Raw genomic sequence first — 27797 nt, 5'->3', positions numbered from 1 at the left:
CAGCACTGCCGGAGAGCGGTCGAAACCATCACCGCACGTCGTCACAAAACACTTTACGCGCGGCTCGAGTCGAGATCGCTTGATACGCCTCCTGATAACTCTCTGTGTTGTGCCGCCTGGTTCGGGCGTCGTCATGACCAGTCAGTTGCGCAGGATGAGCTATTGCAGGTCCTCCGAGGAGGTGATGAACTCGGCAAAGAGTTGGATGCAGAAAGAAGTAAGTGCAGCGGTGCGCTCTACAAAACGTCTTAGTTGCAATGTTCGGGTCGTTTTTTCCGCTGTATATGCAGCTCTTCGATGGGCGTTTTTTTTTTTTTTTTTTAATAGTTTGGGGCAACTTGGAAGAAGAAAAAATTGGAGGACGCTTAAGCTTCGCCTTTAAGAGTAGAACGCGATAGCGTTGCCGGGACCCGTTCGCATCGCACGCCGGTTGCCGACGCCGGATTTTCTGCGACACGGGACCCTAAACACTGTCGCGTTAAAAAGCATTTTTACACGAAGGTGAATTTTCCTACGTTGAAGAGAGAGAGAGAATAAAAAAAAAGAATTGAGTTTCGAGTAAATTACACCTTACCGCACAGTAAGTTGTCGAGGCAAAATGTGACATTTGCGAGGCATTTTTTGGCATTGACGCTCGACAAAAGTGTTCGGCAATTTACTGCCGCTGGCGCGTACTCACGGATAAAATGCTCCGAACGAGCGGCCACTGGAGTTGAGTGAGGCGCAAAACACCGAGCTGTACGTCCGACTATATATAGAACGAAAGTTCCTAAATTTGGCAATTTGTATCCATACTGATTGTAGCCTGTCGCAACAAAGGACATGCAATCTTCTTAAAAATACAGTCTTCGCAAACTTTCCCGTCAGCAAAAATTTTACTTTTTGAGGGAACCGTACGGGTGTTCATCAGAGCGCATACTGTCACAAGCAGATGAATTACAAAATTGTCTTTCTCGAAAGTACCTTCACGTAGCGGATTTCAGCAGAACTCGTTTAAATTAATTTGGTTACATATACAGTACGTATACAGACACTGGCGTTACGTTCACTTTTCAGTGCGCGCAGAAGGAGTTTGAGCATTTACAATTTTGCAGCATCACTATGACAAGTAGATCCTTATATATGAGTGGTCGCGGTATTGGGATTTGGAATGACCTTTGATAAATTCCTCCTTTGCCGAGGCGCGGCTAATCGCAATAAGCGGCCGTGATTTCACCACGAGCTTTAGGCACTGAGCCGTGCTCCCTAAAAGGTTGCAGAAAATAGCACCACTTCGTCTCCACCATGCATCACTCTCTCTCTCACCACCGGGCACTTTAATTTCTCGTGTCCTTATTAGTCGATAGATATATACGTAAGTTCCAAATCATGCCAGCGCGACTTGCAGTGAACAGTAACTTTAGGTTGCTAGCAGGTGAATATGGCACCAGAGATATCCCGATACCCGCCGCGGTGGCTCAGTTAGCAAGGCGTTTCGCTGCTGAGCACGAGGTCGTGGGATCGAATCCCGGCCGCGGCGGCCGCATTTCGACGAAGGCGAAATGAGAAAACGCCCGTGTGCTTGCGTTGTAGTGCACGTTAAAGAACCCCAGGTGGTCAAAATTAATCCGGAGCGCTCCACTACGGCGTTCCTCATCAGAACTGGTTTTGGCACGTAAAACCCCAGAAAGAAGAGATATCCCGATCAGTAAACCGTGGTACCATCGACATAGTCTACCTATATATTATGAAAAAAAAAAAAAAAAAAGCTGGGCAACAACACAGACATAAGCGCCCATGCTCACTTCTCACTGATCCTCTACATGACGTCATAGATCAGAGCGCGCATGCCCAGCTATAGGCTGGCTATAGAATGGATGTCAGCGTTGTCTAGATGGCGTGGGCGAAACCCATGGGTCAGAGACATATACGGCTATACCATACGACATATACCATATACGGCATATAGGACGAGGCGACTGCGGTGTCGTTTGAGAAATGCCAGCAGCTGTCATCACTTCTGCCACCCGACCGCAAAATATGCTAAACAGAGCAACGCCTCAATATTACAGCGCTGTTATCGATATTCCTTTTTTCGACGTGTTATCTAAATTGCACGCGTAATGCACTCTTTAAAAAGGGTCTGTCGATTGCCGTGATGCACTGCCAAAAACGAGTTAAACCTTATGAGGGATAATCGGAGAACAGCAAACGAAAATTTGCAAGGTAGAGCTTGACGTAGTGGTCGTGTATTAGATCTGGCGATTAGAGTCGATTAGAAATTCAACAATACTGATTGCGCCTTTATGTGAGGCCTCAAGAACGATCTTCATTTTCCTATTCGGGCTTGAATTGTCTATATAGCGCTTCATTTGAACACGACAGTATACATGCATCGCGGTGCGAAACGCTTGCTATAGGCATGGAGCTCACGCCGCTTACAACAGCGGCAAGCTAACGACTAAAGGGACATTTGTAGATGTAGATGTATAGCTCAGACTAACCTTTTTGCCTTCCTGTAAAGAAATTCCTCCCCCTCTCTTTTATATGTAAACAAATGCACTGCGCACCTTCCACTGCAAATGCGCGGGAAATTAGCATCAATGCAATTAAGGAAATCGTCGCTTACCTACGGGCAGAGCAGCCGGTATAACGTTGCCCGCCGAGTGTCGACTTCTCGTATAGAGCGGGGCAGCTTGAGTTAACGCACTAATTTTATTATACAACGCAGCGTGATGCCGGTTGGGTGGTCATAAAAGAAAGGTGCAACCCACTACGGATGATATGTAGGTCGTGAATTCGGCGGCATATGAGGGAGGGGACAAGGATGGAAAAAGAATTTAGAAGAGAAAAAAAAAGTGACCTATAATTAAGGTTATTCGTTTAAATGTTATAATTTGATGTTTAAGAGATAAATGAAAGATAAATGCTTATAGGCCATGGAACCAAAGGTGGTGGTTGTTGTTCCTCTGCTCAAATGGCACATACCCACCGTGGGGGATCGGCCAAGAACTGGGCCAAAGGTAGAGGTAGATAAAAATCTTCCTCTTCTTCCCAAGCAAGGCGGATATATACCCGGAGTTAAGGGGGAGCGCCGGGAACAGGAATTGTTGAGCGACATTCTTTTACAGCGAAGCTGTTAGCCTCTCGGTGGTCAGCATTTCCGTGTCCGCGCCCATTAGCAAAAATGTGGGCCGATCCCGGCGGCTGTGCAGGGCAGGAGCAGTGGCTATAGCATAGCCCCGTAAGGCAGAGGCTTCAAGCACTCAGCAAAGTGAAGCGAAAAGTGCATACATTCTTTGAAATCCCACATAGAACGTACAGAACAGCACTAGTTTCAATAAAGAACAAGCACAAAAGAAGAATCCGAGCCATATTACAATTGATGATAAGGAGCTCCTGATAACAACGCGAATCGCGTAGCGCTCCCCGTGTATACGTTTTCCGGTAAAGATTACTGTTGCGCCAGCCGCCGCGGCGACGGCAGCTTGCGACGTGGAGATCGAGTGACGTCTCGACCTTTCGTATATAAAAGAACCAGCCTAGTAACTGATTTCATTGTTGCTGTAGCACCACTATGGGTACACAATGCATACAGTCCGCGTGAATACAAGGAGCGGCAAAGGGAAAAAGAAACGGCAGTATATACGACCAGTGGCGGCGTGCTGCCAAAATTACCATTACTCTAAATTGTCATTACTACCATTACTCTAAAGCAATAAAGCATTGTATACCCGCTCCCTAAGCAATTGTAGTGGTGTTTTCAACAGATTCACTAGCCATCCACTTTCGGATGGCGAGTCAACTTTTTTAACCACGACAAAGAAAGAAAGAAAAAAAAAAGAAATAATTCCGCTCGTTAAACTATGATAAAGGGAGTAGCGCCGCTTCCTGTCATAGTAGGTTTCGCGCACAATATCTACAGACATCTACCTCAATTGGCACGGAAACTTACGCCCACTCTTTTGCCAACGTGTCAAGAATAAGTGAGTGGGAGCACATTGGAATATATTGCGCACTATATACGCACAATAACTGACGGTACTACACCGATAGCGCACGAATGGCCGAAGCTGAATGTTTCGTGACGGTCCACAAGAGCAAGCAAGTTACTAGCGATAATACGTCTTTGCTACAAGATATTACAATGTACAGAACAGCTACGTTTCAAGCCTTATTGTGCGCAGCTAGAACAAATCTAACGGAACTGAGCACACCTGCGAGCGGTTAGGCAGAAAATAATCAGGTAGTGACCGCACTGAGGAACTTTACTGAGTCAGAAACATGACAAGCCGCTGCTTCAGAATATTTGCCAAATAAAGAACGAAGAGCATAACACACTAATCCTGATGAGCGGAAAGTTTGGGTAGCTTGGAATACATATTTAACCTTGCTTTTAGAGCAAGCGCCATTATACGCTGCTCACGCCGTTTGGACGCAGCTTAATCAGCTCCGAAAGCGCTTTTGCGTCTTTTCTGAAGCTGTGGCCAAAGCTTCGTGTCGTGCACCCAGTCACCGTCTACGATATCGCCCGAAACATAGGTTTGCTAAGCCACATCGGCGTCATACACATCCATTTGTAAGCACGGAGGCAACGGAGACAGTTGCAGGCAAGCAATGGACGCGTCACCACGCGATCAAACATGGCAGCGCCCGCGGGATCGCCCCGAAAAGGGTCAATACGACTTCCCGAAACCGGGAATTCGTCGCTGAGAAGGCCGCGAAGACGTGGGTAGAGCTTGAACTCTAACATAACTTAAGCTGAGACTAAAGCACCTGCGATTCGCAACAAATGTTTCGTGCCTTTACCGCATTACCATGACGGCTCCTATATAAGCGCGTTCTATTCTCGCTGACCCCAATGCCACAGATTTAGGTCCTCAGCTGTGGCTACCGTCTTGTGATGGTGTCAGAATACAAAATAGTATGCTGTTAAATTATGGTACACGTTAAGGCTCTTAAATTACGATATACATGTTAAGGAGCGCCAGTTGGGTGATATTAATGAGGAGCCCGCCAGTAAAGCGCCCCTATTTGGACAGCAAAACCTCGATTACAAATTAACATATTTAAACAAGTTGGCAAAGACAAATTGATGAATCGCAGCGCCGATCATGCGCAAGGACAGAAATAAACGAGACGACAGACGAGCTCGTCTGACGTCTCGCTTCTTTTGTCCTTGTGTATGATCGGCGCTGCGATTCATCAATTTGTCTTCGCCAAACAGCCACATTACTGGCGAATACATGTCTATTCATATTTCGCTCACATTTATTGATATCGCCTGCTTTCGTTTCTTTTTTCTCCCTTACAGTATAATAGCAAAATGAGCGCATCGCGGAATACGAATACACAGAAAGAAAGACACATACGACTCTAGTACTTCCAACAAAGTCAGCACCACGTGTCTCTTTAATTATTCCTGTGTCCCCGCATCTTCCGCGCCGTGCTCGTTTTGGCATGAATTATCAAATTACACAAGCCCCAACTATTGCCAGATTTAAATTAACATTTGTTAGCCGAGATTCTGCTAGCCTTATACAGCTCAATTATATAGCGTTCAAGGTTCTGGCTTTTATTAGCCTTCGTTCATTATTTTCACGTTTAGTACTACTTGCATTGTAGGTTCTTAGTGCCACCCGACTCTTGGAATATATCCCTCTGTAGTCAGAACCATGCATGAGGCCCGACTGGCATATCGCTGAACTGATTTGTATTTGCAGGACCAAGCACGGCCATGCAAAGAGTCGCACTAATCATTTGGGACGGATATAAATAGTATCATATCACTCAGATTATTTGGTATATTTCCGTTGTAGACTTCAACCCCGAAGTTGCCTTTACTGAGAACTTGGTGAACAGCTCAGATTACTGGACAAGTGATATGAACGGGACAGATGTGTTGTGTCGGCGCATATTTGTGCTTTGCACGGTTGTAGAGTTTTGGTCTTGTTGATGAGACACGTTTGCTATAGTATTGAGCGCGAAAAAGTTCTTGAGACGGGTACTGTCCCTAAGAATTTAGCGCTATAGAATTTGTACTGTTCGTATCACGTGACACGTCGACCACTTCTTCGCTACGTTGAGCGTAAACCAGCTACAGCGCAGAGGCGCTATTCTGGACACAGTCCCATGCAAATCCACGCTCCAGCAGCGACTCTGTCTGGGCAACAGAAGCCGATCTTGAAAGCCGTGATATTGCTAATCACATGCGCCGGAAGCAATTATGGAGCCTGAAACTCGTCATACACACCAGGTTTTGGAGCCCACCAATTGTCAAATATTTGCCATCTCGTCAGCTATGATTAATTGGCCCACAGCGTTGCTATGGCCTTTCCGAATAGCGCAAAACGTCACCATTGCACAATTTGACAATATGGTGGAATTTGACTGTGTTCAGAAACGAATCCCAGTTTAGAACTCTCGTGCCTTTACTGAGGCCATTGTCCGATTACGCCTCAAGATATCTGACAATCAGGCCTGCTTCATTTCGTAAAAAAAAAAAAAAAAAAAAAGGTGGTTTAAGCCCTTGAGTGCCTGAGTGGAGGCGTGACGCAGACGAGCGATAAGACAACACCGTCCTATTGTTCCAGCTCCCATGTATAGCGGAACTGATATTTTTTTTTTATCACATTCTCAGCTGAAGGATAGACGGAACAGACTAAGTGATCGCGGAGTTGCAGTGTTTTGAAGAGATCGAGTGCAGCAACGAGCTCGCATTCGGTCCGCGACGCATGCCCAGTACGGTCTCTCTCTGTACCTCCTTTCCTTTACAGCGAAACTGATAATTTACAGTTCAGACAGTTTACCTTACAGTTATTTACCTTACAGTTACCTTACAGTTATTTACCTTGCAGTTCAGACGCTTTTCGCGTCTGAACTGTAAGGTAACAATAAGCCGGATCAGGACGGAAACTTGCGGGAATACTGGGCACGTAGAGCATATCAGATTATATTTCCTCTGCATATCATATGCAGAGCAAATTATAATTTTATGGGTTAATTTGAACGAAACCCTCAAACTGCACCTTTGAAAAACGATTGCTGTAAAATAAGTGAACGTCGCATAGGAATGAAACTTTCCTAGAGTAAAGTAGGTATTTTCTCAGCACATGATTAAGTTACACAAAGCTCGTTCCCAATCGCAATATTGTTGGGCACTTGGCCACCGAAAACAGCACAGCGTAAAGCATTACACTCACTCGAATATTTCTTCGAAGACACAGGTATCACTAACGAGCACTAGATGCCGCACTGAATAGTAACCACAATGTAACTACAACTTACCTCCATTATTTGTATTTATGTGCGCTTCTTTATTATTTATCATATACACTCTTTTGTATTATATGCTGAAGGTCGCTTTCGACTGCCATATCTCAGTGCGTATATATATATATATATATATATATATATATATATATATATATATATAATTAATGTTGCTACTGCTATATGCGCAAAGGAGTAGCCGTCGCCATCACAGGGTGACTACTTCTCTTTCCTTCATTTTCATTCTAACAACAAAAAAAGTCACAAGGATGTGGGATTATCAGGAGAGTTCCAAGAAGTTACCAATGTCGCGGTAAATTTGTAACGCGCTGCACGGCACACGGAAACACTAAAACTATGACCGTATATTAAAACTAAACGGGTCAGATAGCATGCAATGTAACCTTGCTGGTGCACGATGAACATTGTACAACGTACGTGTGCTTTTAAGATAGAGGCACAAGCAAATGACAAGGCAGAGCTCACTAAAATGCCATGCTATGGGGTGACATTAATAATTTTAAAAACTATCGCTATGGGCAGATTTACAAGCATTTTTTTTTAGCTGAAGCTCTTCACAGGTATAATTAAATTCCAGTGCAAGCCAATTTGAGCATTGAAATTTGCTTCGTGAATTCGAAAATATATGACTAAGTACGTTAATAAGTGAGGGGTGCACTAATTAAGCGGCGGCGGAGGAGGAGCAATCACGTGAGCAGCACGCGTCGCGGAATGTCCAGAGTGCTCGGTGCGTCTTTGCTACTTTCGATGGTGGCAAAAGCCCTTAGCATTCATTGTTTGTTACATTACAGGTTAAATTGCTAGGGTATTTAATAGCAACAAGTTCCATCAGTCGACATACTATATATATATATATATATATATATATATATATATATATATATAAACCCTTTCGGCAGAGACACATAAGACTGACCTCGGAACGTGATAAACGCGCTCATTTTATACACTCGTGAAGTGGCGCCACCTCCCCCCATTGCCTGCGCTGTCACGTGCCCAGTGACTCACGGACTAGGCCACGTCTTTAGTCAGCCAGGTGGCCTGCGACGTGACGTGTGCAATGACGCACGCACTAGGCACACCTTTAGTCAGCCAGAACCGCAGAACCACCGCGGCGCCGGGAAGTGTGCTCGTCGCGCACCCCGGAGGCCCGGGTTCGATTCCCACCCAGACCGAAATATACCAAATTTTCTTTTCAAAGCCATTAATTTACTTTGGTTATACAGGAACCACCCTGAGAATTGTGACATCAATCCGAGCACATTGACGTGTTTTTACTCTTTGCGTGGTACCATCTTTCGGTCACGCCGACGCCGACGGATTTTCGCGTAATGGGGCATATAGTATGCTTTCACATTAGCAACACTTGACCTGCAGAGCAAGAAAAACGCGGCTGTCAAGGTAAATACGGTTTAGTTTAGTTTACGCAACCACAGCATTCGAATATATATATCCGCGCACTAACTACTCTCTCTCTCTCTCTTTATATATATATATATATATATATATATATATATATATAGAGAGAGAGAGAGAGAGAGAGAGAGAGAGAGAGAGAGTAGTTAGTAAGTGGGTCGGCCACTGTTATGGGACACACCTCACTCATATTCACTATGATGCTACTTCAACGTTTCTTTTACTTTGTGAACAAGAAGGAAAACAAGTGGTCAATTTGGTACGTTTCGCAGATATATAGTAATGAAAGTTTAGTTTACAGGTCATCATGCCAGTTTTAAGCAGCTGCGAGTGCTTGAAAATACTAATGTTGTGTTCTTCTCTTGGACGATTCTTTACTCTTAGAAAGCCACGAAAAATGACATCACAGCTTACCTGAATGTTCTGGGTCGCCTTGAAGGAATCATTGTCGCTGCCCGCAGCTTATTCCACCCGAAAGTGAAGCTATCACAAGCACATGGAAAGCGAGACGACTGTCAAACCACCATCGGTCTATAGTCTACCATGCAAGCAATGTTTACCATCAATGGATAGTCGTCTGCTTCTGGCCTTTCTTAAACGAGCCGCCAGCAAAACCAGTCCGCGTACAGCTTTACTCGAGAGCTATATAGCGATCCCGTGATCTGCGACTGCGATCTAGGAAAAGCGCTGCTAGTCTCTCAACGGGACTCCCTGAATCGCCTTGCGAGCATCGGCTCTCATATGGCACTCAAGATAAAATAAGCAACCTCGTTTCCATAAAATACCGCAGGAAAGGAACTTCCTCGCCCAAATTTACGACGTTCCGCCACATTATCCCGACAAGTCTCTTAGTCATCGTTGTCCGATACTCGTGTCCGATTCGCTCACGAGGTATTGATTCACTCGTAGATTCACTGGAGTCTTGGTATTCATCAGCGGCATATCTGCGCAAATTCATGGTAGCCATGTCATGATATCTCCGGAATATCGTTACCATTGTCCCGGCCCATACAGCCAAAGCAAGTCCGGCCAAATTTATCAAACGGCACAAACCAAGAAGTCGTGTGACTCGTTTTCTGGCCTCGCGCCACGGTGATTACCATCATGCACTGCCCCCTCTCCCAACCCCGTTGATCGCAAGCAACCAGTACTCATCCCGATTGATTCTATACTTCAGCCACATTTTTTTCGCGCTGCCCGCTATGAGTCAGTACCACCAAGCCAATTTACTGTGCAGATTATCAAGTGATACACGTTTCCCGAATTATCTCCTCGTTGCAAGATAAATCGGCAATCGTCCCTAAGATGTGCAGGAAATACCACGGACGAAGAAAGAGAGCTTAATGGAAGATGAAGATGTCAACCCTATACTATATGCAGGGTTTGCTACTTCAGATGAGAGGTTTAAATTGGCCTGAAGTGGACACGAATATAAACAAAAGCAACTATAAAATCAAATAAACTAGGATATAAACAAATAAATTAAGTCCAGGTGACTGACAAAGGGGCAAATATTGTCTATAAGCCCTGACTGGCGTAAGTATAACAGCAGGCCCCTTGTAGCTCTGATTCCTAAGTTTGCAAGGTAACGAAGGTGACAAAGGCCACAATGTAGGGCAATTGCGACACTATAGCTCTGCGGCACGATAATGTTCCGGCTACAGTATAGCCGGCATCAAACGCCTTTCAAAGGTGTGACCAATATACAAGATTTACAACGAGCTTGCTCGAAGCAGCGGCGCTCCGGCAGTTTGAATGAACAAGCCACGCAAGTGACAGCCGACTCGGAGGGCTTGAACGCTTAGCATCACGACGATTTACGTATTTGCTGTCCGTGTGTTAGGGAGCCCCCAAACAAAAGCCGATACGTCGCACCATGCAGACACATCATTCGATTGCGCCACCAGCGCAGAGGCGACAACAGGAACAGCGAGAACCTCCTGCCACATCGACACAATAATACGAACAGCATTTTTCACTTTGCGGAACGCTCTTACTAGATTCCTTTGGCCGGTGAAAGCGCATAGAATAGAGGACAGTGTTCCCACCTGTTCCATAGCACTGCAAAAACCTGAAATTTCGTTCAAGAAGTCTAGTTTGTAGGTCAAAAACTGGTTGGACCATGTCAACTTTTGCTATAGTTTGCAAATTGTTAAGGTAAACCAGATACACAACTTTACACTAAGCAGTAAATTCAAGTTAGAAACACCGAGGAACATAGCAAGTTTGCACATATGAGCAAACTTACGAATTAGACACTTAAGTTATACTACGCGACATGGAGAAATTTCTGAGATACACAGGAAAAGAGCGCCAATCTTACACTCTTCCCTCGATTTTAAATTACTATGACCTTAACAATTTTGACTTAATTGCTCATACGAGGATATCCGCAAATTATATATATATATATATATATATATATATATATATATATATATGTGTGTGTGTGTGTGTGTGTGTGTGTGTGTGTGTGTGTGTGTGTGTGTGTGTGTGTGTGTGTGTGTGTGTGTGTGTGGAATTATGGCGTACAGCAGCCGCAAAATAACTCGAAAAAAATTAAATTAGGGGGTTTTACGTGCCAAAACCAGTTCTGATTATGAGGCACGCCGTAGTGGGGGACTCCGGAAATTTGGACCACCTGGGGTTCTTTAAAGGTGGATACACACGCGAGGGCAAAATCCCGCCTGCTCCGCGGACAAACAGTGACGTCAGCACTTGAATCCGGCGCAGCCGAGTCAGGTCGCATTCGCACAGCCGGACCGCCTTTTGCGGAATCCGCGTGCTTACTCTCGACTCCAACGTTTATTAGCAGCTGCGCGTTTGCATACTCGGCGTGCCCTATATGCCATAGCGCTATGAATCCCTCAACAAGAACCAAAAGAGTGACGGTTGCCTCGTCACTTAGCGTTTTTTTTTTTTTTTTTTTTGTGCACCTCACTCATGTTGAAGTCACGGAGGCTGCGCGGTTTGAGTAAAAAGAAGTGCGCGCGCAACCACGACTCGCCTTTCCCGCTGCATCACAACAAAAGACACGCGGTCACTGCTGCACAACGAAATCACACGTGGCTCCAAGCCGATAACACGCCATCGTAGCCACGCCAATGCGTCCGATGTTATCAGATTTGACGCTGACTACGCTAAATTGAGGTCAGACGACCGCCAAACGGACGGATGGAAATACCGGCGAGCATTTTCAATCCGGACAGCGAGCGGAGGAGCCCGGACTAGGCGAGGGCGGCACGTTTTGATGACGTGCGCGTCACGTGATACGCCATCCGCTGCAAAAATTCCTCCTCCGTCCAGTCGTGTGAATCCACCTTAACGTGCACCTAAATCTAAGTACACGGGTGTTTTCGCATTTCGCCCCCATCGAAATGCGGCCGCCGTGGCCGGGATTCGATCCCGCGGCCTCGTGCTCAGCAGCCCAACACCATAGCCACTGAGCAACCACGGCGGGTCGCAAAATAACTCGATTCCGTCGATATAATGCAGAAGGGCTTTTAATAGTACTGATACGGGCCGTCAAGACCCCGCTAACAGGCGAGAGTCCCCGTTTTCTCCTCTCGTGCTCGCCGACCCTTCTTCTCTTCTTGTTCCGCCGGCGCTTCCAGTGAAAACAGCATTCCCGGCCGCGCAGTGAAATTAATCACGTAGTTCAAACGGGTATAGCTTTTGGATAGGCCTTGTTATAATAAGACCTCCTTGTTGTTTCAACTTGCATGAACGGACATGACCGTCTGAACTTCTGATTACTTCAATCACCCTGGCGAGTTTCCATAGTTGACGGGGTGAAGTCTCAGAATGCACGATAACAACGTCGCCTTCCTTGAAGTCCGTAGCTGGTCGATCGGCCGCGAAATGGGCAGATCGTAGTTGCAGTAGATACTCTTTTCGCCATCGCTTCCAGAAGTTTTCGGTTAGAAGCTTTCTGTAGGCGTGTCGACGAACCGTATCGTAGGGTATAGCAGTTAGTCGTCGTCCAAACAACAGGTCGGCTGGAGTCAGTGTGAACGGTTCTCCTTCGTCTGTCTCGACAAAAGTTAGAGGCCTGGAGTTGATTACTGCTTCGAACTCTGTCGGACCAGCCGTTCCCACCATCCGCCCCACCAAGGAGCATTCGGCACTATAAACTTCCACGAGATACCGTTAGAGGTGAGGTGGTTCATCACGGCCTTTTCCGTGAACATGCCAAAGAGTCAATCTGCTGACGCCTTTTGAAATGTCCTTGCATTGTCCGAATAGATAACGCAGGGTAGCCCTCTTCGGCCGACAAACCGCCGCAAGCACAATATGAATGATTCGGACGTCATGCTTGAAACGGGATCGAGGTGGATTGCTCGCGACACGGCACACGTGAAAAGTGTAACGTAGCACTTGGCGTCACCGTCTTGCACGCGTGTTAGGAGAGGTCCGGCGAAGTCAACACCAACAACTGCGAAAGGGTTTGTCGGCACCATTCGGTGACTTGGTAAAGGAGCGGTCGGAGCACTTCCTGGTCTGGCAGTGGAACGTTTGCACACATTGCAGCTATGTATAACCTTCTTGACTAGAACACGCGCTCGACAAATCCAGTAGTACTCTCTGATCTGTGTAAGAGTTTCTCGTACACCTCCGTGCAAGACTTGTTGATGAGCTCTTATGACCACCAGAGTGGAGTAATGGTGATTTGCGGGGAGAAATTATTGGATGCTTCACTCCTAGCGGTAACTTCAGAAGTGACAGACGTCCACCGACTCTGAGGACTCCGTCGGTGTCCATAAACGGGCGGAGATCGGCAATGCGCGACGTGGGTTCTAGGAGTCGTCCTCATGCTATGCAGTTGAGGTCTTGTTTTTGACGCATTTCACCCAGTAGTGCTCGGCCCGAATTACTTCTGTCGCTTTCAGGTGGCCAATTTCTTCTGTCTTGTGTCGACAAGCGGTCTGTGAATCTGAACACCCAAGCTGTTATTCTCAATATGTGCTGAAACTTGCTGAAACGCTCAATGCGTATAACTGGACTGTGTACTTTGGCTTTCATTACTACTTGAACAGCTGCTATCTCACTTCTGACAGCGTCGTCAAAGTCCGACGAAATGGACGGTTGGAGAGGCCACTTGTCCATGGATCCATGTAGCCAGTCAGGACCATGCCACCATCTTGAGCACGAAGTCGCCTTGTCTAATGTCACTCCCCGCGTTAGCAAATCAGATGGATTCTCCAATCCTGGGCAATATCTCCACCGGGATGGTTCTGTTCTGCCCTTAATTTCCGTGATACGATTAGCCACAAACTGTTTCCACCTTGTGCAGTCTCCTCGTATCCATGACAATACAATAGTAGAGTCGGTCCACATAACGTACTCAATACGAATGTTATTTAGGGCACTATTGACGTATGTCAGCAGTCTTGTGCCAACCAATGCACCTAAAAGCTCCAAGCGGGGTAGCGTTGTTTTCTTTATAGGAGCAACACCTGCCTTGGAGATCAGCAAAGTGGATCGTTCATCTCTGGCCGCAACCGCGTAAATCGCCGCTCCTTACGCAGCTGGGCTGGCATCGCAAAAGACATGCAGGTGCATCTCACTTGGCAACTTCCTTCCACCGCCAAGGTAACGAGGAACTGCTATTTCCTGCAGTTGCGGGAGCTGCCGTACCCAACCTTGCCATTATTCTTGAAGTTCGTTGGGTAATTTCTCGTCCCAGCGTATTCCTCGTGTCCACAATCTCTGGAACAATAAGTTCCCAAAATGTCCGTAAGAACTCGTCCGACTCGTATACTTGAAGTTTTCAAAACGCAAACCATCATGCCCGTTGTTGCTGGCAGTGATGTCAAACAGGTGGTGCGTCCTTGAAAAGTCCAACCAAGCTTAGGAATTCATGGCAATCAGCGATTCATTGCCTTCACAACGTAGAACGTCGCCCGTCAAGACGCTCCACATTTGATCAGAGCCGATCAGCACGCTGATTCCGCTTTGCGTGATGACTGATGCATGTGTCGGTTCATCGGCAACGTCTCTTCCCAGTTTCTTAAATGAAGCGACAAAAGACACTTCCATTTTAGTTTCTTCGATGTGTTGGCATATATGCGGAATCTCAATGGCGCTTAGCACAACCTCGATGTCAGAAAACTGACTTCCTAAGCGCAGCTCCACTATTCGTCGGTTTTCTGCCGCCTGGTCTGAGGCGCTGGCGAATGTGTTGAGAGCTATCTTTATAGATCCAACACATATTGAAGTGTAAACTCCGCGGCTTTGAGTACATTTCACTTTAAAACATTTTTTTTTTAGAACGCAGCTCTTAGGCGCCAGTTCCTGGGTTGAGCGTCGGCATCCCTCGGCGTAACCGCGCGATCGCGCTCGTGCCACTGCTCGCACCTTCGTCCTCCTCCACAGCTGGCTCAGCGATACCGCTCATCATGCCTGCAGCGTTCCCACACTGCCCCTCCATCTGCGAAGCCGCTGACGGCACTGGCCCACTGCCAGTCGGTGCGGTGATTTGGGTCCAAAATTCTTTGCCTCAATATATCGCATACCTGTCTGTCTCAAATTATTTGCCTCAATATATCGCGAAATGAAAACGCGTATACAGCTGCGCTCAAATTTCGCATTAGGGAGTATCGTAATCGTCGGTGACATTTTTAATTACGCAGTGTGCTTCATTCACAAATCGGTGGTCTTGTATCAAGCTTTTTCATAGCTGTCTTGTATCTAGATATGTTTTGTATCTAGTTATTTCTTCATCTAGCTTCTACTATGCAGTGGTATAATTCAGAGATCTTGTATCTAGTTGTATTTGTACAGTATTCAGGTTATCTATTTGGCAACAAAAAGAAAACGTATTGTAATATATTGATTTATTCGTAGCTCTTTATTACCTGTTCGATTTCGTTTTCTAGTCTGCATAGACCTTATGCGAATATGGCTGTCTGTCAATTGTTGCTTTTCGTTTTTAACGAAGGGCCGTTACCACTTCGAAATTTATTACAGGGCTGTGAACTAGTCAAGCTGTCCTAAAAACAGCTTTTTTTTTTTTTCACAGTCGTTTCTGTGTCTCAACAGAATGAAAATAAACTTTGATTTGATTTGATTGGCAGTATCATGCATGACATATATATGCATAGTAACACATGTACAACAAATCAGAGACATAACTCTGCTCTGAGTTCTGACCAGTGGCGCACCGACGGGGGGAGGGGGGGGGGGAGGTTTCGGGTGTTGTAACCCCCCTTTTAATTTATACCGCCGCTTCCTCTTAAATTATACGCGGTATTTATTGCCTTTGTGTTATACCGTACTGCCTTGTAAGTATTTGCGAGTGACAAGACCTCATACATTATTTCTTCTGCTTTCTAACATTATTTTAATAGCGCAACCAGCAGTGATGTTTTTCTGTACCCACTGTCGTACTATATTCTTGACCATTGTTTTACTCTAATCAATTGAGAAAGGCCATCTTGATGTTTCTTTCCTCTTTCCTTTCCTTTTTTATCTCTTCCACCATTTCTGTTTCTGTTACCTCCTTTCTGAAGAGCAGGGAAGGCGTTGTGCCCCTTCCGGTGGTAATTGCCAGCCTACTCCTCGCTACCTTTTCCTATCTTTCAATTACATATAAGTTTTAATAATAATAATAATAATAATAATAATAATAATAATAATAATAATAATAATAATAATAATAATAATAATAATAATAATAATACACAAACGTTTATCATAGTGGCCAGGAACAGCTACGTAGCCTTCGTACTGGTGCACTTAAAAAGTAATACGCGAGACAAAATCTACAGAGAAGACAAATGTGGTAGACAAAACAATGTGAGATAGAGAGAAAAAGAGGGAAGCAATAAACGAGGAGAGGGGCGTAAAAGGGAATTAATCATACAACATGATTCTCAACATATACACAAAACACGGGAAATGAACTAGTTCTGAAATATGTGAATACAGGCAGAATACTTATTACACTTTTTTTTTTTTTTTTTTTTTTGAGTCGAGCCATAAGACAGTCTCCAACGCAACAAGACCTCACAGAAAACGCGGAATACTGCCCGGTAAACTTTCGTGGCGCGGTAAATTGCACTTGATCAAGAAGCTTTGGACAATGTATAATGCCATGGACTACCTCACCTTATAGAGGAACAGAAGGTCTGATTAAATACGTCTTGATTTTAGTGGTTTTAGTTGAGGTATACTTGAAAAGGAATGGACTATACATATGGTTGCCAGAACAGCAAAAACTGTACTTGAACATAGATATCGATTCATTCTGGAAGTGTTCAATGAGGTCAAAATTAGATTTGCACGTTCCACCCCAAACTATAGAGACATACTCTAGTAGTGGAAGGCACACAGTAGAATACAACTTCAGAAAGGTACCTGGGAAATGGAAGTCGTGCGATATACGACCAACAGTATCAAGAGCGCGAAGGGCACGTTGTTTCGCATATTTAGCGTGTAAACGAAGCTTAGCATTTTGTCGAAGTACACACCAAGGTCTTTCATTTAGTCCACCCTGGGCAGTGAAGCATCCGGAAGAGTAAGAAAATTGCGCATGGTATGTTTTCCGCGTTTAACTTAATACCATAGTGGTTGCTTGCTGGGCTAGTTGGTTCATTGCAACTTTGCAACTTACGTAACAGCGCGAAAAAATAAGGAACAGACGACGATATAGACAGAGTGAAAAACTCTTGTCTCAATCGTCGTCCCTTCCTTACTTCTCGCGCTCTCACGTAAGTTACTACCATAGTTTTGGAAACATTTAATAGTAGCTTATTGTCTCTGCACCAGTTTGAGAGTGAAAAAATGCCTTCAATAATAATAATAATAATAATAATAATAATAATAATAATAATAATAATAATAATAATAATAATAATAATAATAATAATAATAATAATAATAATAACGTTATGCAGATACGGCAACGAAACCATTGATCACTCCGCGTAGTACTGCGGTCGAGGAAGTTTTACGAACATCGTTTGAACTACGTGAAATAGTGACATCTCTAGATGAGTTGGGAGACACGATGACGGCGCAGTATCGCCAGCGAGTCTTTTGTTCGACCCGTTGAACAGTTTGTTGGGAGTACGCGCGGGGCGGTGATCGATGACAGGCTTTATGACGGCTCAGTGGCGGGAGCTATTGTAGTTGTAGCAAGCAGCCGGCCTCGGGAGCTTCGCGTATACCTTTGTGGTCTCGACTCGTGTCAGCAGCACAAACAGGTCGACACTCGCGCCGTCGCACCTGACCTTGCCGATATGGCGCCCTTCTTGCCACTGGCGTCACGCGCGAGCTGGAAGGAATATTTCCGGTCGAGTTGGTGCAGCAGCGAACTGCGAGCATGTAAAAGCTCTGTCAGGGAGCTTTATGCGAGGAGGTTGTGTCTCGGCTGTTGAACGGCTGAATTGGCAGAGACGCGCAACAAGCTCGAGTCGCGCAGCCTGCGAAGCTCTGTCGAAAATCTGACAGTTTTACGCAACTTTCCGAAACAGATTACCCTGGCCACAACTTATTACCCTGATCTTACTATGATAAAAAACAAAAGAAGCGAAAATAAACATGATGCACAAGACGTACCGTCCGGATCAAATACAGGGTGTTTCAGCGAACATTTTCCAAAATAATTTGAAGGTTGCCAGTGGCAGATAGCACAATTCTACTTCATGAGCTGGCCTATACTCGAAGAGGCAGGCATTGCATGCACAAAAAAAAAAAAAAAAAAAAAAGGAAATGCATAATCTACTAATTAACAAAAAATTAACGAATTAAGTTTTTAACTTATTACCTTATGGCCCAGATTGCAATTTACAAATTCTAGCCGTGGAATTCGCAAGGCGGATCCACTCGGAACGAATTCTCAGGATATTTCAGTTTCGAGATATTAATTCCCGAGCTTTGCGAAGAAATGCGCGTTCCAGTTACTTTCTTAACAAAACGTCGTTTTATGCATTGAAGCACGAAAGTAACTGGTACGCCAATGCATTTTTCCACGAAGTTTGGTAATTAATATATCAAAACTGGTGTTATCCTGAGAATTCGTTCCGCGTGGATCCGCCTTGCGAACACCACGGCTAGAATTTGTAAATTGCAATGTGGGCCATAAGGTATTAAGTTAAAAACTTCATTCGTGAATTTTTGTTAATTAGTAGATCATATTTTGTGCATGTAATGTCTGCCTCTTCGAGTAGGCCAGCTCATGAAGTAGAATTGTGCTATCTGCACCACGCACGCACGCATGCGCGCGCGCGCACACACACACACACACACACACACACACACACACACACACACACACACACACACACACACACACACACACACACACACACACACACACACACACACACCTTGCAATTAATGTATGGACTCCTTTTGTAATTCTTTCTTTACTCCAGTACGCGACCGGAGACAGCCCGTGCCTGGGCAACCTTTTCCACGGGATTCAAATGCGGTTCAAACCAAAAATGTCAAGAGAAATGTGGCTTTTCCCCGTCAAAGGACCCCCTTCCAGAAAATGGTGTCGCTGCGTGAATGTGACGTCGCGGCCGAACGCCTCACACCTACGAGTAGCGCTGTTATTTTACTTGAGTTATACCGTGTGTTACACTTGATCGTGAAGCACCTTGTATGAAGCTTCTGCTGTGTCATATGTGCCTCCGTGATGTCTAATTACGCGGATTTTTATTTTCAATATAGTAAGTTATAGCGTTTTCACTCGTTTGTCAGCCTCTTGTGCTTCTCGATCGTGTTTAATCACGCAAAAAGGAAACAGGAAAGTCGAAGACGCAAATGTTGGCCTTCAATCGCCCAGTGTATGCTAGATGGCGTCACAATATAGTGTCACATAAAGGTGTCACAGTAAACGTAGAGGCTTCATCCAGGGAGGTATCATCGGCGCCTTGCAAGCGCAAGTTCGTCAATGTGCACTTGAGAGCGCGGATGTCAGCGGCACTTTTTGCAACAAGGGCCTGAATTTGCTACTACGAGACCGTTCAGTTCTATGTGAACATTCTTTAGAGTTTATCTTTTATACATTGAGTTACACAAGCTGACATCAGCCCTGCTGCATCCGAGGCTTGCGTGTATGCACACGTGCGAGTGCTGGTGGCGTGGCTTCTTGCAGGTGAGCAGCAGCCATCAGCCTCTGTACTGCTGGGCCGAAGCCGGCGCGTGGCCTCCGCGCGGCTGCTACCGGGACTCTGTACGATCGTCGCTCCACGACGAGGAGATGGTGGGCCTGCGCTGTGAGTGGGAGCGCAAGACAGACAGGAAGTTCCACCAGAATCAGCTACGCCTCCAACAGGAGCGCCAGCGGGAGCAGGCTGACAGGCAGCTGCACGACAGAAGAGACAGGTATACGCCGAACGCTGCACAGGGGGACGCCACTCTTGGGCCGTGGACTGTGTTATGCTAAATAGACCGGTTTCGGTCAGTTTAGCGGAGTTGTACGGAGTACAGCGGATACTTGGAGCGAAGGCCACTTGTGAACAACAAATGCTGATGGATTTACTTCGGCCGCAAGGTGTATGCGCCAGGCATTGATCCCACCCTAAGCGAGCTATGACCCCTTCGCTTTCAACAGCATCTGTCAGAGTTCAAATACCCTCGCGTAACGGACATTATTAGTCAGGAAAAAAATATTACCGACCCTTCTACTCTGTGAAGATGGTCGAACAGCGAAGCTGTGAACGGCGCTACTTGCGGGGGTTGGGACGCGTCGGCGTCCACGGACTGCGGCGTTCATAGCGCGTTCCTCGCGCTTTTCTACGACGTTCCCAGACAAGAATCCTTGACCAAAGCTCCGTATATACAACAAACGCTAACGTGAACTCCTCTCACACCCCACACCTCCGTCGACCTAGTCTTTTTCGTACAATCGTCATTGGTTGGCGCGCCTCACGCTCTCCCCCTCCAACGCGAGTATTGGACGGCGTGACTTTCATCAACCCCCTCCCCGTTCTCCTTTTCATCTGCACCCTCTCACAGCTTTCTCACAGCGTTGAGCTCTTCTTTTCCTCTCCTGCAAGGTCACGTGGGTTTTCGCGAACGGACGACGGCACAGGGTCACAGAAACAGCTTCGCTGTAAAAAAAAAAGAAAAAAAAAACCCCTCTAGGCTACAGCGTTTAAATTTTAACGTACTTTGCTGTAAAAAAAAAAAAAAAAAAAAAGAAAAGAAGAAAACTAGGTGCAGCGTTTAAATTATAACGTACGACCGATTTTTCAAAGCTTTCCTTGCCTCTTCACCAGGGCAACTGGCGTCCGTCGGTCTCTGGCCGTAAACAGGCCGATCCTGATACTAGTGCACAAGATGTGTCACCACAAGGTTATTAATGCCGTTGGTAACGCGGGTAGATCCCGTAGGCAGTGCTATCAAAGGCGTTGGTGCAAACAGCCCATTGACCTCGAGCGTCGTTTCCGATAACCCAGGGATTTGTGGCGGCGGGAGAGCGAACAATGTGCGTCCATCATGTGGTGAATTTGGGGCGGTATCACATACGCCCCCATATTGTCCAATTCGCCATCTTGTCAGCTCTGATTGGTCCACACGGCTGCTAGGCCTCTTTGATTGACTCAAAACGCCATCATTACAGAATTTGACAATATGACACCGTGAGGGAAAAACTGGCCAGGTGGCAACTCTACCACCGATTCCTGCAGTACGTAGCTTATTTATATTTTTATGTGCATGGAAATTTAGTACTATTGTAGACTCGCTCCTAGAATACAAGTTCAACTACAAGTTCAAAGTTGTACCATGGCCTTGGGCAATGTAGGGGCGTATGTGCATTTCCTCGGCGGTACAAGAATGACGAAAGTGGTGCAGCAGATTGCATGTGTAATGTAGATAGGCACGTGACAGGAGGAGCGGTGGCGGTTCACGTGTGTGCCGGGGCAGCTAGGGAGGGCGGCCCACCCTTCAATTTCCTCCCTCCCTACCTCCATTGCCTCCTTCCTAGCACGGTGGTGTGCCAACTTCCAAGTGCTGAGTGTCCTCGAGCATCCCCTCCCCCCCCCCCTCAAAAAAAAAAAATATATATATATATAATTAAAGAGCCAGCAGATGCCACGCCCTGTGGGAATCGATGTTACGCGAAGCAGTAGGCAGGGAGCCTACCATATTAACCAAACGACCATGAGAGCACCAAGACGTAGACATCTCGTTCATGACCTACATGACACGCATGTCATGACATTCATGTCATAAGTCCTCAGGAGTCCCTTCAGCTACACCTAAGAGATCTTAAGGCACCTTAGTCATGCTCATGACTATGACTTCGACCATCAACCTTTAGCCTTTTCCTTCACTTAGTACCCCATCCAAACCCATTCCATTGGTTTTTAAATGTTAACCTTTTTTTTGCTGAGTCATTGTCATTTTTGCTCAGTCATGAGCATGACTATGACTTCTACCACCATCCTTTAGTGTTTCCTTCACTTATTACCCATGTCAGAACCCATCTCAGTGGATTTTGAGTGTTATTCTTTTTTCACTGATTCATCGACGTTTTTGCTGAGTCATGCTCATGACTATGACTTCTACCATCATCCTTTAGTGTTTCCTTCACTTAGTACCCAGGTATGAACCCATTTCAGTGGTTTTTTAGTGTTAATCTTTTTTTGCTAAGTCATTGTCATTTTTGCTCAGTCAGGGTCATGACTATGACTTCTACCATCATCCTTTAATGTTTCCTTCACTCAGTACCCACGTCCGAACCCATTCCAGTGGTTTTTGAGTGTTAAACTTTTTCACTGGGTCATTGTCATGACTTACATGACACGCATGTCATGACCTATCATTTATGTTCGTCATACACTGTTATCATACTATGCCAATTTTGGCACCTACCAAGTTAATGAGAGAGCACCAAGACGTAGGCAGCTGTTTCATGACCTACATGACACACATCTCATGACATTCATGCCATGACATATCATTTATGTTCGTCATACACTCTTGTCATATAGTATGCCAATTTTGGTACACACCAAGTTAACGAAATGACCATGAGAGCACAAAGACGCAGGCAGCTAGATAGATAACTAGATAGATAGATACTGCCAAAGTAGCAAATGTTTGCCAAGAAATTCTGCGCATTTAAAATTATGCAGATCCATGCACTGTGGGAATCGATGTAAGCGAAGCTTTCTGTGCTGTTTGCGTTCATTGACGATAATTGGGGGTGATCTTGACGGCCTACGACAGTCATGACGTGATAAATGTTACCTTGTGGGCACCACTTGTGTTTGTCTACGTAGTACAGTCCCGGCGGAAAAAAGATTAGCACAAGTGACTGGTGGCCGGAGCAGCCAAATCACGACACACGGCAGAAGTGTCTGGTGGCGGGAGCGGCACATTCCATTTTCCAAAGCACGGGTGTCCGTCAGAAAGCGTGTCACGATTTTGCCGCTCTGGACACCAGTCACTTGTGCCACGTGTCGTGATTTTGCTGCTGCGGCCGCTAGTTGCTTGTGCTAATCTTTTTCCACTGCGACTGTACACAGAACACACAGCGAGACGTGTTAGCTCGAGGCACTGTTGTGCGCCATTGTTCGTAGCCTGCGAGAAAGTTAATTAGTACTGTCATTCCTACATACGAGTGCATCGCATCGTGGCTGAAGTGTTGATTTGCTGGACAGCCGCTTGTGTGTGTTCTCTTGACGCTGCGGTGCTTGAGTGCGACCTTGCGTCGTCTGCATGTCCTCCATCAGTTGTCAGCATGTATAAACTGTTTTTCAGGAATAGCAGAAACGTGACATATCATACCTTGAATTAAAATTTTTAGTTTGTCCGCACCTAATGCCATGTCCAGTAGTAGCATGGAATGGTATCTGGTATAGCGCAGCAAAACACAGATATAAGAACAAACAACAGATGGACACAACGCGTTCTCTGTCTCTTCTTCACGTGTCCGTGCTTTTCCATGATGACTAACAGCCCATATCGCCACCCTAGTAGTAGCATTTCTTTTATTGAAGAGACCCCAAACGAAGCATGCTTTCTGACGGCGCATTTCCCTTCTCCCGCGATCATCCCATGTATGCAAGCTGCCACAAGCGAAGAGAGGCTATTATTCACCTCTGTTGTCAGGGCGTTGGCTTCAGGCATTCTGTCTCCTCTATCTACCATACTACCTCCCCACTGGGCTGTTGCACGTGAGCAAAAAAGTAAGCGCTGCAGCTTCTGCAATGCTTTGGCGGGGGGCTAACCAGTAATTACAGCCATCCAGAGGGCATTGTGTCAATGGCCAGGAAGTTCTAGAGGGATTGTGACTGAGACCAGAGAGCTCCAGATGGCATTATGGGGACGCCCACGAAGTTCTCTCTTGGAAGGGCTCACAGACGCGTCTCCCGCGTCCCTACCATGTGCATTACGCACGTTATCAACCACCCCCCGACGCTGCATGCAAGACAGCAGCAGCTTCGCTTTAAAAATACAGAATCATGCTCTGCCCCCCCCCCCCACCCCACAGAAAAATTCTGGCACCGTCCCTTGGTAGGTTTGGTGAGCACGCTGGATTGCACAATGCATCTCCGCCATACTGCGCTGCATGGAGATGGTTGTAAAACAATAAAGAGACAGCTGCAATAAATCGTTGCACAGTCTTCTGCCTGCTTGTGCGCCTCTGTGTCATGATATGTATCATAATGCTGAACCAACAAACCCAATCATACACAATTTGATAGGTGTGGTTCACATAGGTATTAGTGTTACTGTATATGCTACCAAAGGTAACATATATACAGTAACTCTAGGTATTGTGTGTGTGTGCATGCGTGTGGTTATGGACAGTGTGTAGCGATATAACAGTTCTTTTTTAAATGCGAAGCATTTCTTGGCGAACATTTGCCACTTTGACAGTATCTATTTCAAGCGCCATATGCAAGTCCCCATAGCCCTCATGCATCACTCACGCTCCTACCTGCCAACATGTGGGATCTGCCGGATTTTTGTTTTTCATCTGCACCAAAATTTAAAAAATTGCCTGTGGCAGATAGCACAATTCTAACCCTTGTTCTATATAACTCGATGAGGCGGCCATTCTACGAGAAATCCAAATGCTTACTTGAATAATTAACGTAACTATGTTAATTACCTTTTTAATTCATTATTTTACGGCACACATAGCAATCTACAAATTGTATCTAGTGAGTATGCAAGGCATATCCGACTTGGAATGAATTCTCAGGACTATGCCAGTTTCGAGATATTAATTTTCAGTGTCCGACAAACTGCATTGGCGTTTGTTACTTTTGTGCTTCAATGAATAAAACAGCGTTTTCTTCAAAAAGTGGAACAAGAGTGCACTTTTACTGCAAGTTTGATGGCGCATATCTCGAAACCGGTGCCATCCTCAGAATTCACTCCAAGTCAATATGCCTTGCAAACTCACTAGCTATAATTCGTAGATTGTATTGTGCCGCAATGCAATTAAAATTTCAAGTGTAGTTATGTTAATTACTCAATTAAGAATTTTGATTTCTCACAGATGTAACGGCCGCCTTATCGAGTAATTTAAGCTCGAGGGTTAAAATTGTGCTATCTGCCACAGGCAACTTATAAACATCTGGAACAGCTAAAAGAATACCCTATATATAGCAACAGCAATGGAATGTTCTACTGCTATAGTTGTGGCCAATAGCTATCATGTTAAAGAGCAATAAAGAGTAGTCTTGTTTGTGCTGTTGTGTGTTTGTTGGCCATAGGTGACGTCATAGATTTGTAGACAGCAGCAGCAGCCAGATCATAATGCCTTATTTATAACTCACATATGCAGTGGCGTAGCTGGCCCACCGGGCACGTAACCCCCCCCCCCCCCAAAAAAAAAAAAAAAAAAAAAAAACTCTGGCTGTGCCACTGTATAGATGAAGTCAGAATAACAAGCTCTGCCAAAGCCAACATGTTGGCAGGTAGGAGCTTGAGTGAAGCATGAGGGCTATGGGGACTTGCATATGGCGCTTGAAATAATTATTTCATGCAATGCTGATGTGGCCCCTCTTGATGCACTGAAGATCATATCTTATTCACTTTTTGTGCCAACTGTCATACAACCTGCCTTTAAAGCTGCTGACATACTAAGTCTCGTAAAGTATTTTAATTACCAGACTTTCATCACTTACAAACAGTTACTGGGAAATCAATGGCAATATTTTTACGCCAGTTCTTTAATAGGGTTTTAAGAAAATTAAAGCTGGAAGGTGTTGTTTAAAGGCAATCATGAGTTTTGTACTCTACTTTTACAGGCTGATGCAAGTGCTGGAGAGTGAGAAGAAAGTGCTTGAAGGAAAGCTGACTGCCTTAAACTTGGCTGAGAAATCAACTAGGCGTCAACGGTGTTGCAATCCTAAAGAAAAGGATTCACAGCTCTCTGAAACGATCAGAACAAATCAGTAAAGTGGGACAGCCCCTTTTTTTACCCTTTCCATCCACAGCGAGTTTCTTGGCCAAGTGGCAGCTCACTTCTGTGCAGTACTTCATGGCACATTTAAGAGTTCAAGCAACGTAAAGCTATTAACACACACTGCTGTAACATCTTGGAGCAAAAATAATACTACACAGGAACTGTGTTCAAAGGCCTACCAAGGATTTGGGATAATCAAAATGATAAATCCTTAGGTTTTAAGGAACAAAGGAAATGCACCAAATCATCTGAGAAGTTTCTGATTATATGTAACATTTCACACACACAAAAATAATTCCTTTCCCTCTTTTTGTGCTCAACACTGATGAAGCCATCAGCTGCCTTGGACCACAGACACTGAAAGGCAAAAATTTTTTTGTCAGGCGTGGCTAAACAACATGTTTAGATCCATCCCACACCATAGCTTGTAACAAGACATGGTTGTCACTGTCAGTTCAATCTTGCTTAGCCATGCCTGACCCCAAGAAAAAGTCTGCTATGGCTGCTTCTGTAATCTTTAGCCGCTGAACTGACAGTGACAACCATGTCTTGTTAGAAGCTATGGTGTGGGATGGATCTTGTACAGGGATTTTCTGGTGCTGGATTGTTAACTGCAAAGTGGGCACAAAAAAATGGGGGGGGGGGGGAGGGGAGGAAAACTAGGTCAACACAGTGGGTGCTCAACATACTAGCAACGAGGATGTCAGTAGGCACTCGTTGGGACCATTACACAGCAAAGCATGCATTATGACACTCGCATCTCCTTTTTGAACAGAGCAAGCAATAAAGAATCTGCTTGCGAGTTTGAGCAAACTGTACATGTACTTGAATGGCATGCAACACCGGAAGTGCATGCTTGACTCGTTACTGGCGAACGGGTCTTGGCATGCAGTTCTAACTAAACACACCTACACTTCACTTCCTCTTCCTTTCTGCACTGGATGGCAGCTGTCAAAGATGATTGTCTCATGTTAAACTGCCGACAAAAACATTTCTGGTACCGTTAAAAAAAACGCAAAAGCAGTTAGGCTTTGGCATACTAAAGAGACACTTAAACAGAGACCAACACTGCAAGCACAAAAAGGGCTCAATGACCAACTAATAATAAGCAGAGCGATGCATAGGGAGATTGACAGCAAGGATTATCCTGGCATGGTGTACAAGCTACTGTGTGCTAAGGCAACTGCAATTACACTGGCAAATTAACAAGAATCAAGACATATTTTTTGTGCTAATTGTAAGTAAAACAAATTGTAACAAATTAAAGTGGTGTTAAGTCGACTAGAAACTCTGCATGACTGAAATTTATTGAAAATCTTTGTATAAAATTTAGTACTACATGGTAAATCTTTTTTTATGACCATTGGGTAAAGCCATCAGCCCAGAGTCATTCCCGTAGCCAAGGGACGTGTGGGGGCAGGAGAACAATGTTCATCCATTTAGCTCATGTGGCCCAAACTGCTCATGCCAGCTGATTCGATAAGCACGAACAGTGAGCTGCCACCAAGACATATTGCAAGTTTCACTTCGACTCACACGAGAAAGCTCAGAAGAAAAAATAAAAGTGAGAAGATGGACCACTCAGTCTTGCACCTTCAGGTAACACAACATGTTCACAACAGTTAACAGTTTAGGAATTGGTAAAAGAAACTACTCGCAACAATTCAATTGTTTGCTATGTATGAACGTCTGACAGAATGTTCATAATGAAAATTATGCGCCA

At 45.2% G+C, this 27797-nt stretch overlaps 1 protein-coding gene across 1 annotated transcript; it reads left to right on the top strand.

Moving 5' to 3' along the window:
• The first annotated feature begins 24 nt into the window (after nt 1–24).
• On the top strand, nt 25–26636 carry LOC125943243 (uncharacterized). Its single transcript, XM_049662021.1, has 3 exons — nt 25–217; nt 19796–20025; nt 25917–26636. Exons 1-3 carry the CDS (start codon nt 134–136, stop codon nt 26065–26067), a joined length of 465 nt encoding a protein of 154 aa, XP_049517978.1. The 5' UTR covers nt 25–133; the 3' UTR covers nt 26068–26636.
• The last annotated feature ends 1161 nt before the right edge of the window (nt 26637–27797 follow it).

This window comes from Dermacentor silvarum, chromosome 2, assembly GCF_013339745.2.
Source record: "Dermacentor silvarum isolate Dsil-2018 chromosome 2, BIME_Dsil_1.4, whole genome shotgun sequence".
Taxonomy (NCBI): domain Eukaryota; kingdom Metazoa; phylum Arthropoda; class Arachnida; order Ixodida; family Ixodidae; genus Dermacentor; species Dermacentor silvarum.
The sequence above is the reverse complement of the archived record's forward strand: the minus strand, read 5'-3'. Positions and strand labels throughout refer to the sequence as shown.

Excerpts from the sequence above, each read along its gene's own strand:
- LOC125943243 (XM_049662021.1), top strand. The coding sequence starts at position 134 with ATGACCAGTCAGTTGCGCAGGATGAGCTATTGCAGGTCCTCCGAGGAG. Across the intron at positions 218-19,795 it reads AGAGTTGGATGCAGAAAGAA|GTGAGCAGCAGCCATCAGCC; the intron begins GTAAGTGCAGCG and ends GGCTTCTTGCAG. Across the intron at positions 20,026-25,916 it reads CTGCACGACAGAAGAGACAG|GCTGATGCAAGTGCTGGAGA; the intron begins GTATACGCCGAA and ends CTACTTTTACAG.